The sequence below is a fragment of the Rhinopithecus bieti genome, unplaced genomic scaffold (assembly GCF_001698545.2).
Source record: "Rhinopithecus bieti isolate Rb0 unplaced genomic scaffold, ASM169854v2 scaffold_4698, whole genome shotgun sequence".
Lineage (NCBI taxonomy): Eukaryota > Metazoa > Chordata > Mammalia > Primates > Cercopithecidae > Rhinopithecus > Rhinopithecus bieti.
In genome coordinates, this window is record NW_016804634.1 from 812,645 (window position 1) to 828,034 (window position 15,390).

A 15,390-nucleotide genomic window follows, 5' to 3' on the forward strand; every position below is an offset into this window, starting at 1 on the left:
CCCCCACCCCCACCAGGAATGAATCAGGGGAGCCGAAAGAACGCACAAAATTCTGTCCTGAAAAGACGAAAACCTGAGCCAGCCGTGGCGCACTGAACTTGCTTCTCTGCTGTAGGTCGACTGTGCTAAGAATTTAACCATTTTCTGCTTCACAGACTTCAAACAGTGGGTCGGCAAAGAGCTGTAAAAGTTTGTTTGTTTTAAAAAACAACAACTCTGTCATTAAAGATGAGTTCCTTCTCCAGCTCAGGACTGCGAATCTACCTTCCGGGTGTCCGCCTCCAGCTCCCGGAGTAGCAGGCCTGGGACCAGGATTCGAGAGTGACCTACCACCCCTTCCCGGAGCTAAAACTTCGGGTGAGGGGGTGAGATCCTTGTGACATTGTGGGAAACCCTGAAAAGAGCTCAGGGAAACTGTACACTTCCAGACAAGCTTTAGAAATAAAGTGTCAGGTTCCAAGTAGACTTTGGTCTGGTCTCCGCGTGTGCCAGTGTCCGGGCCATGGACCTTCCCCGGGAAGAGAGAGTTTGGGGAGAAGATAGGCTTTAGCACAACTAGCCTTAGTCAATTCTTTGACTCCAGCAATTGTCGACGTTCCAGCAAGAATAGGGGCGAGTAAGGTACGGCACCGGGCAGTAGGAGAAGTGGGGCACCAAGCTGGAATTTATTTTATTTTCTCCTGTCTCCACTAGTCCCCTTCTCCTGCCCCCAAAATGGGGAAGAGGAGAAAATGTTGATTTCTTAAACTTCCAGGGAGGAGGAGCGAGAAAACCCTAACTAAGGAGAGTACAAACAATGGCTGCTAAACTAATTAATGTAACTTCACAGGCTATCCTGGAAGTGTGAAAACTTTCTCCTTGCAGTTGCGTTAATTAGAGATGCTCTGGCCAGAGGAGTTCAATTTTGCAGGCTCTTAAACGGGACTCCTTTTTTTCTGTTAACTAGAAATAGCAGATGTAGTTGACACATGTCCCCATTTCCCTTAACAACTTGGTAAATGATATTTAAGGTGGCTAGGTCCTATTAGGTCTGTGCTAAAGCAAAAGTGAGGGTTCACCAAACATCCCTCATGTCTGGCCACCAAGGCTCAAAAATAGGCACAAAGTTAGCCCATTCGACTCCCAACTCCTAAAGAAGGCTCCAGGGCCTGGTAAACCCTCAGACCAGGTGGGCCAGGTTATCAGGAAGACAGGTGGAAGAGTTCTGCCCTGCAATTCCAAAGGGACCAGGAAACAAGTTAGACAGTTGTTCTTATGTCTTTACGACTTTGGGGAATAATGCTGTTTTTAAATATCTCAAAATCAAGCTCTTAAGCAGAGATCACATGTCTGCACACACAGGGTCTTAGGCACGTTCACCCTTGTCCCCCCAGAACAGAAATCCCTCACTATCCTCCCTACACACAGCCTCTGGAAACTTCTGTGATTCTAAGAATAGAAGCGCATAATTAATATTTTATGGCCTTGGCTCATGGTAACAACACCAAAATATCTTCCCCCTCCCCTCAGTTGGGACTTGAGGAAATCCAGACCTGAGGGCCTGCTTCCCCAGAGGGTCCACACGCGACAGACAGCGCCGAATACTGACCTGTGTGAGTTCGTTTGTGTATTTTGAGATTTTCTGATCTAGCAAAGACCTTCCCACACCCCGGGAAAGGACAAGGGAAGGGCTTCTCGCCCGTGTGCACGCGGATGTGATTTACAAGTTTGTATTTGGCTTTGAAGGGCTTGCCCTGGCGCGGACACTCCTCCCAGAAGCAAATGTGGTTGGCCTGTTCCGGGCCGCCGACGTGCTCCACGGTGACGTGCGTGACCAGCTCGTGCATGGTGCTGAAAGTTTTGGAGCAGAGGCTCGGGGGCGCGGTGCCGTCGGCCGCCAGCCACTTGCAGATGAGCTCCTGTTTGATGGGCTGGCGCATGTAGCGGAAGAAAGCGCCAGGACCGTGGGGCGCAGCGAGGTTCACCGTCAGGTTCATGCCCCCGTAGCCATGCAGAGCTGCGGCAGCTGCCAGGGCGTCGCTGCGGGCCGCAGGCCCTGGCGGGAAGGGTTCTGGCCGCGCGTACATGTCTCCAGGGAGCCCCAGACGCAGGAGTCCATTCAAAGGATGGCTGGGGGAGGCCTGGGGAGGCTCCTCATGGAGGCCCGGGAACACCGAGGGGCTGGAGGCGGCGGTGAGCTGGGGGCCATGGTGTCCAGAGCTGCTACCTGTTGTCGAAACAAATAGCACGCATGAGAACCGGTGGGGTGGGCTGCACGCTCTTCCCTGGGCCCCGGGGGGCAGGCCCAGCCCAGACGCACTACGGACTCTGCAGTCAGCCGTGGAACTCAGAGCCAGACCGCGCCAGCAGTGAACCCGGTGGACAGAGCAAGGCCAAACACTTTCGCCGCCGTTGGGCCGGATTGCTGTTCGGCCAGGTCCCCTGCCGTGCCATGAGCTGGAGAGGGATGGTAGCGGCACAGTAGATGTAAGGGGTAATGGAAGGCGCAGGGCTGAGTCTGTGGGTTGCTGGGGATTCTGCTCCAGAGGGGTAGGACCTGAGCCCCAAGCGCACTTTGGCGGCCAACACCCCGGGGCGCTCCGGGGCACGGTACCCTGCCGGGGAGTGGAGGTGATAGAAATGATGGTGTTGGAGGTGGTAGTGGTTCGGAAGCGCCCCAGCCATATATATTTTCAGTGCCCCGCTTGGCTAGGAGAGAGCGACCGGCTGCATGCCGGCCCAGGTTCACCGGAGCTCCCTTTACCGGGCCACTAACACCACTGCCACCTGACAGTGGGGAGGGGAAAGGAAAACCACACAAAAAAACTTCTGTAAAGTTTTTTTTTTCTTTCTTTCGTTCTCTCCTTCTTCTCAAGGTTTGGATTTGGGCGCGCCTACCCCCTTGGCTATTAATGCCAACGCGAAATCCTGCACACTACAGAAGTAGCAGCAGGGCGCGTTAGGAAGTCAATAGAGATTCAGCGCCGTGGCCCGGACCCACAGAGAGGAACAATTGCCTGGGTCGCCCATTGGCCAGCAGCCGGGTCCGACGTCAGTGATGACAGGTCCTGCCGCACGCGGTCTGTCTCCCTCTCTCTCACTTCCTCGCTCCACCCCCAACCCCCTCACACACCTCTCCCTCAAACACACACCCTCCTTCCCTCCCTCACCCCACCCCCACAGCATCTCACGCTTCTACTGCTCATGCGCTCTGACCTGGGCACAAATCCTTTTCTCTCCCCTTGAGCCTCCTCCCCATCCTCTCCGGAAAGCTGAGTGGATCAGTTTTGACTCAGGGCTCCTGGAAGTACTCGGGACTGGGTTATGCCACCATTCACCACAACTTTGGGGAGGGAGCATTGCGCTGCTCCTAAAGTCCTCTCGGGACCTCAGTCGGGGCTGATGGCTAGCATAGTGTGCGCAGAGATGGCGGTCTGGTTGGGCAGTTTGTCCCTGTAGCCTGCAAGAGGAGGGGGTCGGGATCGAAGGACCAAAGGAAGCTGCTGACTCGGGGGCCAGGAGCTGAGAAACTCCTAGGCTAGCAGTCTTTGAGCCTAATTTTATTTTTTGGCTTTCTCCGAAATGTCTCGTTTCCCTCATCTTTCTGGCTCTTTTCGTCTCTCTTATTTTCCCCAAACCCTCTACCTCACTTCGTCTTCTTTGCTTCTCCCCTCCCCCTCTTTTTCCTCTATACTCTCTTCCCATTTAGCCTTGCAGGCCCCTCCTCCCCGGTGTTGGAGAGCTCAAAGGCGCGCGAAACCCAAGGATCTGGCCCTTACCAGGGACGGGATTAAGCGGGAAGTGGTGACGGCCTGGAAAGGCTGGGCTCGAACCCATGCCTTCCTGAAAGGACCCTCCCCTCCACAAGTCACACCCACCGGCGGGCCGGCTTTCCAAAGAAACAAAGGAGTCGGGCGTGCATCCAGGAGAAACAGGTTTTCGCTCCGGGATCTCCCCGCGCCAATTAGGGATCCTGAGCGCTATACCCTGCAGTCGTAAGGAGCCTCTGGGAAAGGGGGTTTAAGGGCGACTTCCACTTTCAGCAAGCTTCCTCTGCTTCCTCCTAGCTCGTCTTAGGCCTCTCTAGAGAGTGCACACCGCGTTTCCCCGTCCGGGCTCTGAGAGGGCCTGCAGGCCGCCTCCCACAAGATGCCCTCCAGTGCTAGGGGGCCCACTTCGGTGGGAGGGGGGGCGGTCGGTTTAATAAAACTTAAGTTCTGGCCCAGTCGAGTGTGGCAAAAGCCGAAGGGCGGGGAATTGGGGGGCTTTGGGGGCGGGCGGGAGTCCTTTGTCTGAGCAGACCGGCTAAGGTCAGCTGCGTCGTCCGGCGATTTAAAGGGCTGCTGACCTGGACTCCTGCCTTGTCGCTGCAGCCGAAAATGCCAGCCTAAGTGCTTGGGCTTCCCTGACGGCCATAAATAGTGCTCCCCAAACAGAGAAAGGCTTGTATTTTTAAGAAAAGTTTTAAAGATTGAGTAAAATATCCCATACCCCTTAGCAGAGGCTAGAAGTTCCGGCAGATTACCAGCAATGCTGAATAGAAATGGACTGAATTGCCCCTCCCCCCATCACCAGCACCAAGGATTATTCTTTTACATTTCCTGGTCGGTAAATAAGGGTTAAAAAAAATTTTTTTTTTAAATAATTAACTGATGTATAACAGTTGGCAGATTCTTTGAGACCTTCATTTAATGCATTGTTCCTCCCTCGGGTGCACTTTAGGGAGGGATTAACTTCCACAACAATTTCTCTCCACTTAGACACGTCCAGGTCTTTCTGCTCCTCCTACAGGAAGAGCTTGGATAACTCTACCAACAGATACTCTGTCAGTATTAAAAATAAAACAAAACAAAAAACAGAAGAGTATTTGACTGCCAGACCCCCACTCCCTACTCTCAAAACCAAGGGCTTCCACACAGCAGTTTTGAGACCAGACTCTCAGGATATGCCTCTCTGGCTTTCACCTTCTCCCATGGTTTACTCCTCCACCACCAGGCACCAATTCTCTGATCCTTCCCCTGTCTTCCCTTCATCCAAGCAGTGGTGTGGCCAGGTTTCCAGTGAAAGGTTTCCACATCTCAGTGAGTCATTTCATGTCTCCCCACCTCACAGGTGTATGTTGAATGATGCAACTGTCTAGGCAACTCTGGACTGAACCCATGAAGGGCTCCAAAAAGCAAAACAAAAGACAGAGTGTGTTCTTCTCTGAGACTCCTTGCCCAGCTGTTTTTACTATCCACATCTTAATACTGAATGTATTCAGCTTCTGTGGTATTCAGGTTTAAGTGCAGGGCACTTCTGCAATAGTCCGGCAATTAAAATATTTTTTCTCCCCTGGAACCTAGGTAATCTACAACTAACAGTTCAGAATGTTTGTCAAACTCATTCACTTTAGCTTTAAGACTCTAATTTGCACAAACATGGACTTTTTTCTTTCTTTCTTTTTTTTAGAGAGTCTCGCTCTGTCACCCAGGCTGCAGTGCAATGGCGTGATCTCGGCTCACTGCGACCTCTGCCTCCCAGGTTCAAGTGATTCTTCCACCTCAGCCTCCCAAGTAGCTGGGATTACAAGCACCCAACATCATGCCCAGCTAATTTTTGTATTTTTAGTAGACACGGGGTTTCACTATGTTAGCCAGGCTGGTCTTGAATTATTGACCTCAGGTGATCTGCCCGCTTCAGCCTCCCAAAATGCTGGGATTAGAGGCGTGAGCCACTGCACCCGCCGGATTTTTTAATATATACACTGTGACCCCACCTCCATTAAAAGCTTTGAATAACAGTATAGACAGACAGGAGAAGAAGGGTTTTTAGTTGTTTGAGGCTGTGGAACCCTTAGGAAGCTTGGTGAGTCTGTTGAACTCCTAATAGTCCAGTATTTGCTGCACATATTCATCATAGAAGAAAACACTAACTTTCCAATAGAAGGTTGTGAAAATAAAGATGCATTTTTTTCTCATCCAAGTTTATGGGCCCTCTGGAGTTCTAACCACTGACTCTCTGGACTCCAGGGATAAGAAACAGAGGTTTCATACACATAGTCTGCTAGCATACTACACACTCTCTGTTAGTCACTTTGCCTTTGAAAAGCTTTGAACTTGTGTATGACTTTTTTGTGCCAGCAGCAAAAGGGCAAACACATCTGATTCAGCCAAAATCATGGAGAGTAGGCTGGCCCCATGGAGCTCCTTCCCAGATGCAGCCTTCTCTTGAAAGCTGAAAACATCTGGACCTATTTTGGGTAGCTGCTTCTTGCTTGAGTAGCCAGGGGTCAGTAGACCTGCAGGTCACTGAGGTTGCCTGATCTTTGGAAGTTCCTTAGAGGCATATGGTCTATATCTTGGTTGGCTAAACCCAGCAATGGGACCAGACATTCTCCTAGAAGGACATTTCCCCAGAGACAGCAATAAGGGAAAACCAATTGTACAACTAATATTTACAGACAAGGAACTTTGGGCAATTACATAAGGGTCTTCAAGGACCTTCTTATATCTTTGAAATAAGCCCCAAAGCAGTATCTAGTTGAAGGTGATAGGGCATCAACATCTGAGAGGCATAGTTTAGTCTTTAGAGATATTATTTTGAGTCTTCCAGAGCCCGGGAAGCAGGGAACCCAGGCTACAGATATTATCAATTGAGCAGGCTAAGGAATGGTGTCTCCTCAGTGGTCTTCAGATTTTTTTTTTTTTTTTTTTTCCAGAAACATCTCACTATACATGTCCCCAGCACCAAATGTTTGACTGATGCATTCTATTCCTACCCATGCCTGGAGCTATAGCATTCTTAAGTCTACTTTTCTGCTTCATTTGTAGAGAAAAAGAATATCTCACAACCCACAGATCTTTAGCAGATGTCAAAATGAAGCACTGGAAGCTTGTTTTCATGGGGACCTATTTGGAGTATATTCCATCACTAGACCCCAAATATCTCTCAATCTTCAGAGCCTCTGCAAACCAGTGCCCAGAATCATGCCCTAAGCACTTTTGCTCACCCTTCCCAGATGAGTATAATGGCATAAACAAGTGATTTCCTAGTTCTACTTTCTAGAAACAGAACATTCGGTTGCCCTACCATCTGCCAGAGCTCCTAAAATTGCTGGTTTGAATGTCTGATCTCACTCTCTTGGAAAGGGGGGGAAAAAAAAGGAGCATATTTCAAATCAACAGCTCGGCTATTTTTCCATTTTAATGTTTTAAACAATGCTAAATTAAATGATGATTATTTGTTGTAAGTTATGCCCAGATCAGCAGCTGGGCCCTACTCAGCTGAGGGCCACTCTATAGAACCTGGCTAGAAACAAGTCTTATCATTTGAATGTTCTGCATCTGAATCAATTGTCACTTGTTCAGTTCTTTCTTCCCTGTCTCTGTCCAGGTTGCAATCCTACACAGAAGTAAATTTCTTTAGAGGCTAGTCACAGACAGACTTCAAGATTCCTACAGAGGGAGGTTGTCTCTATTCTTATGCAAAGAAATAACTTAAGCCCCAGGAGCCCATCCATATTTCTAAGCCCAAATTGTGCAAAGGAGATGAGATCTTTAAGGATTTTGGCAATAAAGGAGGATATTCTTCTCCTCTGCTATGGAAATTTGAGTTTTAAACATCATTAATGGAACTGAGTATGGAAGAAAATATGCTTGGATTGGCTTTAATTTCCAAGCAAGGATTCTACAAAGCATCCTGTGACAAAAGCTTAGGAAACATTGCTTTTGGATCTTCCAAAACAGCATTAAGGAATTGAAACAACTGAATTTACACAATAACTCATACCTCTCTTGAGACTTTTGCCATCACATCATCCCCAAATAATATAGAGAGCCATTTTCTGAGTTGTCTATTTGACTTTGGTTAAGAAAGTTCCTTTGCCTACCAATGAGGGAACATCTTTGGAGGCAACCATCAGCTAGTGATATAGTTGAAATGAGGAAAACTAGATGCCTGGAAGGGAAAACACCCAACCCTAAATCATATGCTTATTCTAAATGGAATATTAAATTAAATTCTTCACAATGAAGGTATTCCTGACAGAGCAGCTGTCAGTCACTCCCTGGTCAGACACCACATTGTGGAAACCTCGTTGCTACCACATTGCACAAGGCTGGTATCCCTGGTAAAGGTGATGTATATCATGTAAACCCCATCATCCAGATCAAAGTCAGCTTCTTTCATGGAAGCCAATACATGTCAAACCTCATTCCAATCAAATTGTCCGGAAATGAATTCAAGATGAATATGTCATAGAATAACGTGACAGTGGAATTGCAGAAGGTCAGGGGTGGTTGTTTCAATGAGAGAATCGTCAAATATTAATTCTGGAACGTCCAGATGAGTAGGCATTGAGGGGGATTAGCCGGCTGCTGGTGGGATGTTGTGTCATTGATTTGTGTGCAAATGTATTGAACACCAAGGTGTTCTAAGTTTCATTTGAATTCAAGAAACTCCACCCAAACTCTCAACCTAACATAAACGAAAGACAAAACAAAACTTCCTACTTAAAAAAAAAAAAAGAAAGAAAGAAAGAAGAAGAAGAAAAGAAACTAGCAAACCAATATTCAAAGGAGGATTTTAACTTACTTGACTCTTTCAGAGTGTTTCGGTAAAGCCGTAATCGTTTCCTCATCACCAAGGATGTCTTGTATCTCATTTTCTGACTTTGAGCCTGTTTGGGAAGAAAAGAGTGACAGTCACTAGTTAAACAATTTTATACATCTGTGTGACAACATTCTGTGGCTTGAATGTATGAATGAAAGAAGGTGTTGATCTGAAGATCTTTCGGTCTTTCTTTGATCATTTTCAAATTTTGAAGCTAAAGAAAAGGATTCTGCTGGGAACTGCCCATTTTGCAAAATAATATATCTTTGGTGATAAAACATTGAAAATTATAACTTCCCAGCTAGGTTTTATTTGAAACTCCTTTGTTGTTCTGCCTTGCAATCAGAAGTAAGCTCTCTTTCAGTCAGTGCTCAAAAACCTGTAGCTTCTCGAATTTGAATTAATTGTATAAGAAATCTTATTATTTTTCTGAAGTTTATTAACTGAAATTTAGTGAGGTGTGGTGGGGAGAGTCTACTGAACTCTGAGAGGTTAGCAGTTAAAATTTGATTTATAGCTGTTGGAACCAAGAAGAGAGGAATTTCTTTGCAGGTTTTCAAATCCTGCTCTGCCTGTGGTGGTGCAGAATTCCTTAGCCTCACATTTCCCACACCCCAGACCCATTTGGGATTCATCACCGGTTGACTTTTTAAAGTTAATACAAAATTTGTCAGATTAAAAAGGTATAATTTTAATCATTTGGTTCAAATCATCCACATTTCATAGTTGAGAAGGGTAGAAATAACACCTCCCATATGATGTACACATTACTTATCAGACTCACTTTGCAGCTAAAACTACCAAGCCATTGGCCGCCTTAAATACTTAAAGCCATCCTGAGGACCTCTGCATCTGTCAGGCAAGGCTGAGGCAGATGAGCAGCCAAACAGAAGCATCTACCCGGCCCCCACCCTCAATTTGGCCTAGAAAGAAAAACAGTCATTGAAAAGGTCTCAGGCTGGACAAACACAGCAAGTCCTCTGTCAATGGGGATGTCTGCCCACAGAACAAGCAGTTGTTTAACTTGTTGAACCACAGGCCAAATCCAAGTGGGACTCTGTTATCTTAAAGTGTATCTAGTTCTCTGTGCACAAAGATCTCTCTCTCTCTCCCCCTCAACCTCCAACAAGAATTCCAACTAGCTTGGCAGCTTTTACCCTTCCATCTCCCCTCTTTTCTAGGTCCAGGCCTGGGAGGCAGGGGGGTAGACTCACCTTTTCCCAGAGGGTATTATTATTTTCAATTATTTCTAACCAAAAGGCATTCTTCCCCAAAGGTAATAAGCTCCTTCCAGTGCAAATCAGGAAAGAAAGGAGGCCTAACTTTGCATTCCTACAGAAGGGCGGCATGCTGGGCGTCCTCGCTCTGAAATTTCCTCATGGCAGGATGTCTGGCATGGAAAAGTCCTGGTTGGTTGGCAACAATAGAATTTACTCTTTTGCTTCTGGGGGAAATGGGTGTGAGGTTCCCTAGAGATCTCTGTCCACCCATAGGGCTGCCCCAACCCAACTTCTAAGAGGTATGGATCACTTCTGCTCCAGGTCTTGTCAGCCTTTTGTGCACTGCAGACCCATAGACATGCAAACAAATGTTGCAGAGGTCGGACTAGGGCAGGCAACTTGGACCTTAGGAGGCTCTCTGTAGCATTTCCATCACCCAGCCTACACAGGGAACCAGGGTAAACATCTCCTTTCGTGCAAACTCTGACACCGCTTAGCAAACCAGCCAGTCATCTTGCTGAAGGAGAGGTGAGAAAATTTGGGAGCAATCCTGAGGCCCCTGGACCTGAGGTCTCAAACAACCACGGAATGTAGAAACTCAGTTTCGTTTTCCCCAAAGGCTTGCACCCCAAATCAACCACGGCCTCCTAATTACCAGTCCATAGCACATCCTGGAGACTTTTTGGAATCTGCCTTTCTGCCTCCACCTTGAGAAGAGGAACTGGTGCCAGGGAGTTCCAGTGATTTATAGTGCCGGAGGAGAGCCAAGAAGGTGGGGCAGCGGGTAGGTGCAAAAAGCACATTTTTATTTGGGGGAGCCACGGAAGCTGCAAGTTGTGGGGCTGACCTAGCCGGCGCAGGACTACCCAAGGTCAGAGGTCAGCTGCAGTTAGAGACTTCATTTCCCGAGCTGCTCCTTACTGATTAGCCGGCAGCGGGAAAGGCATGCCCACCTCTCCGCTGCAACTTGTCGCTGGCGGGCGCAGAGCAAAAACCCTGAAAGCTGGCTGGGAGCTCCGAGCCAGAGAAGAAACTGATCTCGGCCTTTGTCCGCTGCCTGATTTCCCCATCTGCACCCCGCACCATCCTGGCTTCCCTCCATTCGACCCTCAAGCTCCAGGAGTTTGCTGAGACTGGGTTGTGCAGGGGTTTTTACTCATTCTCCTATTCTCTAGAGGGAGAAGCTTGGGTTTCCCAGCTCGGGGCTGAAGTAAGTGTGGGCAGCCTCCGGGTGCCCAGAATAGAGTTTGTATCAGTAGATCACCTGCAGGATCAGGCTTGGCATTTAGCCCTCCTTTTGAATCACCCCTCCCCCAACCTGCAAGCGGCTGAGATAGGAGAAAAAAGAGCGGCGTGCAATGGTGTGGGTCGCTGCGAGGCCAATACTGTCGGAAAGCGGGGAAAACATAACCTTGGAATCCAAAGAGAGTTTCCTGAAGACGGTGACGGTCGAAGTGCAACCCTCCAAAGCCCCTCCGCTTTCCTAAGACTTTGCCATGGGCCATCCATCAACCCCAACTTTCAGATCCAACCTTTGAGCCAGTCCTAGCTTTCTTTCACAGCTCAGCTCTGTTCCCTCCTCACTTGCCCCTAATTTCCAATATCCCTGGGCCTAGGCTAGGGGCCAGAATCCTAGGAGCTGCGGCCTGCTCCCCAGAGAGCTAGTTGCTGCTCTTGTTCGCACTGGAGATAAAGAAAGCCAAGTCCCGAACCCACTGCTGGCCGCGCGCAGAGAGCAGATCCCAGCAGTCAGCTTCCTGAGGCAGGACCAGGATGAGGGAGGGCTAGGAACCGCCCGGAGGTGGACTCAGGCGGCATCTGCCATCAGGTTGGGGCGGAGAAGTTCCGTCGTCTTGCTGCCATCTGGGCTAACTTGGCTCTTTGACCCTGGAGAGGGGAAGCAGAGACCCTCCTAGCCATCCCCTTGGGGGCAGAGCAGAGATACCGCCTGTAAAGCCCCCCTCCCGGCACCCGCCTTGTTCATTTTTCGCGAGGGAAGCTCTGGGCTACGACTTCCATTCTTGTGCCCACGGTGGGGCACCCAGGCAATTTACAAGGAGAGAAGGGAAGACAGGCAGGCAACAAACTGCTCCTGGTTCTTGTACCAGTGGGAGCCCCATTTGACCCCCTTTTCCCTCCTCCTGGGAAGAAGGGATGGACTCATCCTAGGCGCTGCCCCTTTGCAGAAGGGCCCCCCTCCTCCCCTCATTGTCAGTGGGGTGGGGCCTGTATCCACGGTTGTGGTGGGGGGGATGAAGGAGGAGATGGGGCAGAAAGACTGGCTGGGCCTCTTCCCCCACTGGGGTTTGGGTGCCAGTGGCCCGCTTGAGGGAACTTGCTACCCGGTCGCTGGAGGTACAGGTCTCATCTGTCTGCCCCCTGGACTCAGGCACTTACCCCACTCCACCTGTTGCCAGGATCGCCTCATTTCTGCACATCATTTCGGGGTGGCTGAGAGGGGACCACAAACCCCTCCAAGCCTCTCTTTTGTGGTTCCAGCGAGGCGGTCATCCTTCATTTCTCCTTTACCAGCTTTCCGGAAGCAGTTAGGGAATGTATGATGAAGCAGAAATGAGCCGTCAGGATGATATTTTAATGGCTTATATGTCACGTTGGTGCATGTGGCTTTGAACTGGAGCCGCTCGCGTTTCCTGCAGAGAGCGCCGCAAATCCCACTTGATAACTTCTACAACCCACAACTTTTTTTTTTTTTTTTTCTCACATTCACTCTTACCCCTGTATGTTTGGATGTGTTTCCTAAATATATCCTCTTGTAAACGTCCCCGTTGGATTTTCCACGGACTGGAGAGGAGAAGACTGATTTTTCTTTTTTGAAGAATTATTTTCCCTGTCCCCCTCCCAACAGCTACCCTTCCCCCTTAGGTCCCCTCCCTTGTGTGTGTGTGTATGCGCGCGCGTGTGTTTCCTGAAAGGCGGGCGAGGTGGGTTCAATATCTGTACTCCCTAGTGAGAGGAATACAGCCTCTAGAGAAAACTTCTTGCAGATGAGGTTTTCTCAACTCCAGGGGAAGTAGGATCCAAATTCCCCTTGTAGGTAGAAAGACTTAGTTGCTCCGATATATATATATATATATATATAGTTTTTTTTCTAACGAAGTGTATAATAATTTTAAAAAATGCCTCAGTCCTTTCTTTACCTCCACTCCTCATTCCATTCCACTCAAAGTTGGTGGGAAATGCTGGGCTGCTAGACTCAGACTTGTTAATGGGAACAGGACAATTGATTTTTTTTCTCGAATTTCTATTTCCCACCACAAGCACAAATGCTCAGTCAGGTCCCTTCAGGCACCGGGAAATCATCCCGGATACCCAAGCCGACTTTTGAGCAAGCACAGCCCATGGAAAGTGCAGTCCGGCCGGCCAGCCCCAAGCGAGAATCTAGTCGGTGAGAAGACGAGAAAACCAGAAAGGCGAGGAGCGGCGGACGCTGACCCTGCCTTCCTCCAGCCCGTGAAGTCAGCGCTGGCGTCAGGGCAAAAAATATATTCATTTTCATTTTCCTCTCGCTGGGGCACTGGTGAGTTTCCTAACCGGGCCGCCTGTGAAAGGATGAGTTGAGGTTTCTTTGTCTGAAAAAAGAGTTTAGGGCTTTGATTCAGCTGCAAAGAAGCCAAATGAAGTTAGAAACAAAGGGTAAATTGAAGGATTCCGACTCTTGGCTTTTTGTGTTTTCCTTACTAGAAAATAATTAGACCTAATGAATATGCAGACGCTTCAGCTAAACCCTCGGCCAGGACTGCTGGGTTTTAAACAGAGCTGCGGAGAAATGCAACCTTCATCCCCACAACCCCCCGCATCCGCGTGCATTTTTTGAAATGCATAAATGTTGCTCCGCTTAATTGATTGAGTCACAGGGATTTTTTTTTTCCTGCTTTTAAGTACCATACTCCCCTACCTTTCAACAATCATTTTAATATATAGTCAATGGCTCTTTGTGGAAGGGACAAAAAGAAACTACGCGCAGTTGTTGAATAGACTTTGCGCTAGGCAAAGACAGGTTAATCGAGGGCCGCATCGCGAAAACAAGCGAGTGTTGTATGTTTGCACTGAATCCAAATGTCTGCATTTTCCTAACTAAATCAAAGGGAGTGTTATTTCTTTTTCTGCTCACTCATCTGAAGGTAAGTAAATTTTCTCTGGCGATCAAAAGCCTGGTCGGCAACAAAGACCGCGCCCGCTTTTTCCACCGTCCTGGTGTGGCGAGTTGCGGAATTTCAATAACTGTGACAAGGGTGACTGATTTGTGAACTAGAAAAGGTTTGAATGTCACAAAATTTACATTGGTCCTATCTACTGGGGATTTAAATACCAAAAAAGTATTCGGGGATCTTTAGGGAGCTTTGGGCAGCCCAAGGGAACAATGGCGCACTGGGAAATTTACAGTTTTACCTGAATGAAAGGGGCCCAAGTAGGGAACAGGAGTGAGGAGAGACAGGGTTAGCGGGGGCAGTCGAAGGAGACAACGGAAAGGGAGAAAAGAGAAAAATAATGCAAGACAGGGAAAAAGTAAAGGACACTGACAACAACGTTTCAAATTTGCCATTAAAAAACTCAAACCTCAACAACCTGGGAACTTAAGCGTTCATCCACCTGTGTGTGTGTGTGTGTGTGTGTGTGTGTGTGTGTGTGTGTGTGTGTGTGTTTTGGGAGGGGGTGCGGTGGTGCAGGAAGTCTGATTAGATAAAAGCGAGAAATACAGAGGCTACCGGTTACACTGAGAAATTACATTTCTTGTAAAGAGAGCATAGTGCCCGTGTGCTCCCAAGATCTTAAATTATAAACAGGAGGGGGACCAAGCAAGAGGGAAACAAACTTCAAAAGGAGCAAATAACAAAAGCCTCTTTTGCTGCCCTTGAAGCGGGGGGAAGGGGGAAGAAAGAAAAGAAAGTTGCTGAATCGGGACATTCTGGAAGTGCCTTTGCTGTGTTTACCAGCCCCATCCCCGCCTCCTGCACCCGGAGACGTCCGAAGTCTCTAATCGCTCAGCGAAGAGTAGGTTTCGGGAAGGGCCACGCCGGGGTGGTGGGGGCAAGGGAGAAGGAGGAATGCATATGACTGTGAGAAGGAAAAGAAATCATGGCAAAAAAAAAAGAAAAAAAGAAAAGGAAAGGAAAAAAAATTTCCGTGAGAAGAGGGAAAAAATTTGGCTAAAAAAAAGTTGCTACTCCTGGCAGCCCTGGTTTGTCAAAAGGGGATGTCAAGCGCTTTACAATACCTGGGATTGATGAGGCGGGCGGGCCAATGAGCTGCGCGCGGCGGCTCGGCGCGCCCTCCGTTGGCGCGGCGGCTGCAGGCGGGGGGGAGTGCGAACGCACCAATGGGCGCCAGCGTCGGCAGCACGTGACACCTCCCCCTGCTCCCATTCATCAAGGGGGGGACGGTGTCGTCCTTTCAATTCATTTATCTGCAGGAATGATTGCTGCTATCAGTCTCGCGCTCACCGCCCGGCTGAGGAGGTGAAAGTTTCTCCCCAGGAAGATAAACCGCAAAAGACAATATTGTGCATGATTTGCGCCTTTTCTTTGGCTTTTTCTTTCTTTCTTCCCCCCCCACCCACTTTTTTTTTTTTTTTTTTTTT

General features: G+C 48.6%; 1 protein-coding gene across 8 annotated transcripts in view; it reads right to left on the bottom strand.

Moving 5' to 3' along the window:
• ZIC4 (Zic family zinc finger 4) overlaps positions 1-12,694 on the bottom strand; it is a 20,938-nt gene extending 8,244 nt beyond the window's left edge. Inside the window, exons 1-4 of one of the 8 annotated variants that reach the window (XM_017869412.1) lie at positions 12,189-12,641; positions 11,508-11,678; positions 8,554-8,638; positions 1,589-2,206 (exon numbers count right to left, since the gene is read on the bottom strand). In XM_017869412.1, coding sequence (XP_017724901.1) covers positions 1,589-2,206; positions 8,554-8,623 — 688 coding nt within the window. In that variant the 5' untranslated portion in view covers positions 8,624-8,638; positions 11,508-11,678; positions 12,189-12,641. The other 7 variants (XM_017869411.1, XM_017869410.1, XM_017869413.1 and 4 more) reach the window with 7 other exon arrangements.
• Between the last annotated feature and the right edge of the window lie 2,696 nt (positions 12,695-15,390).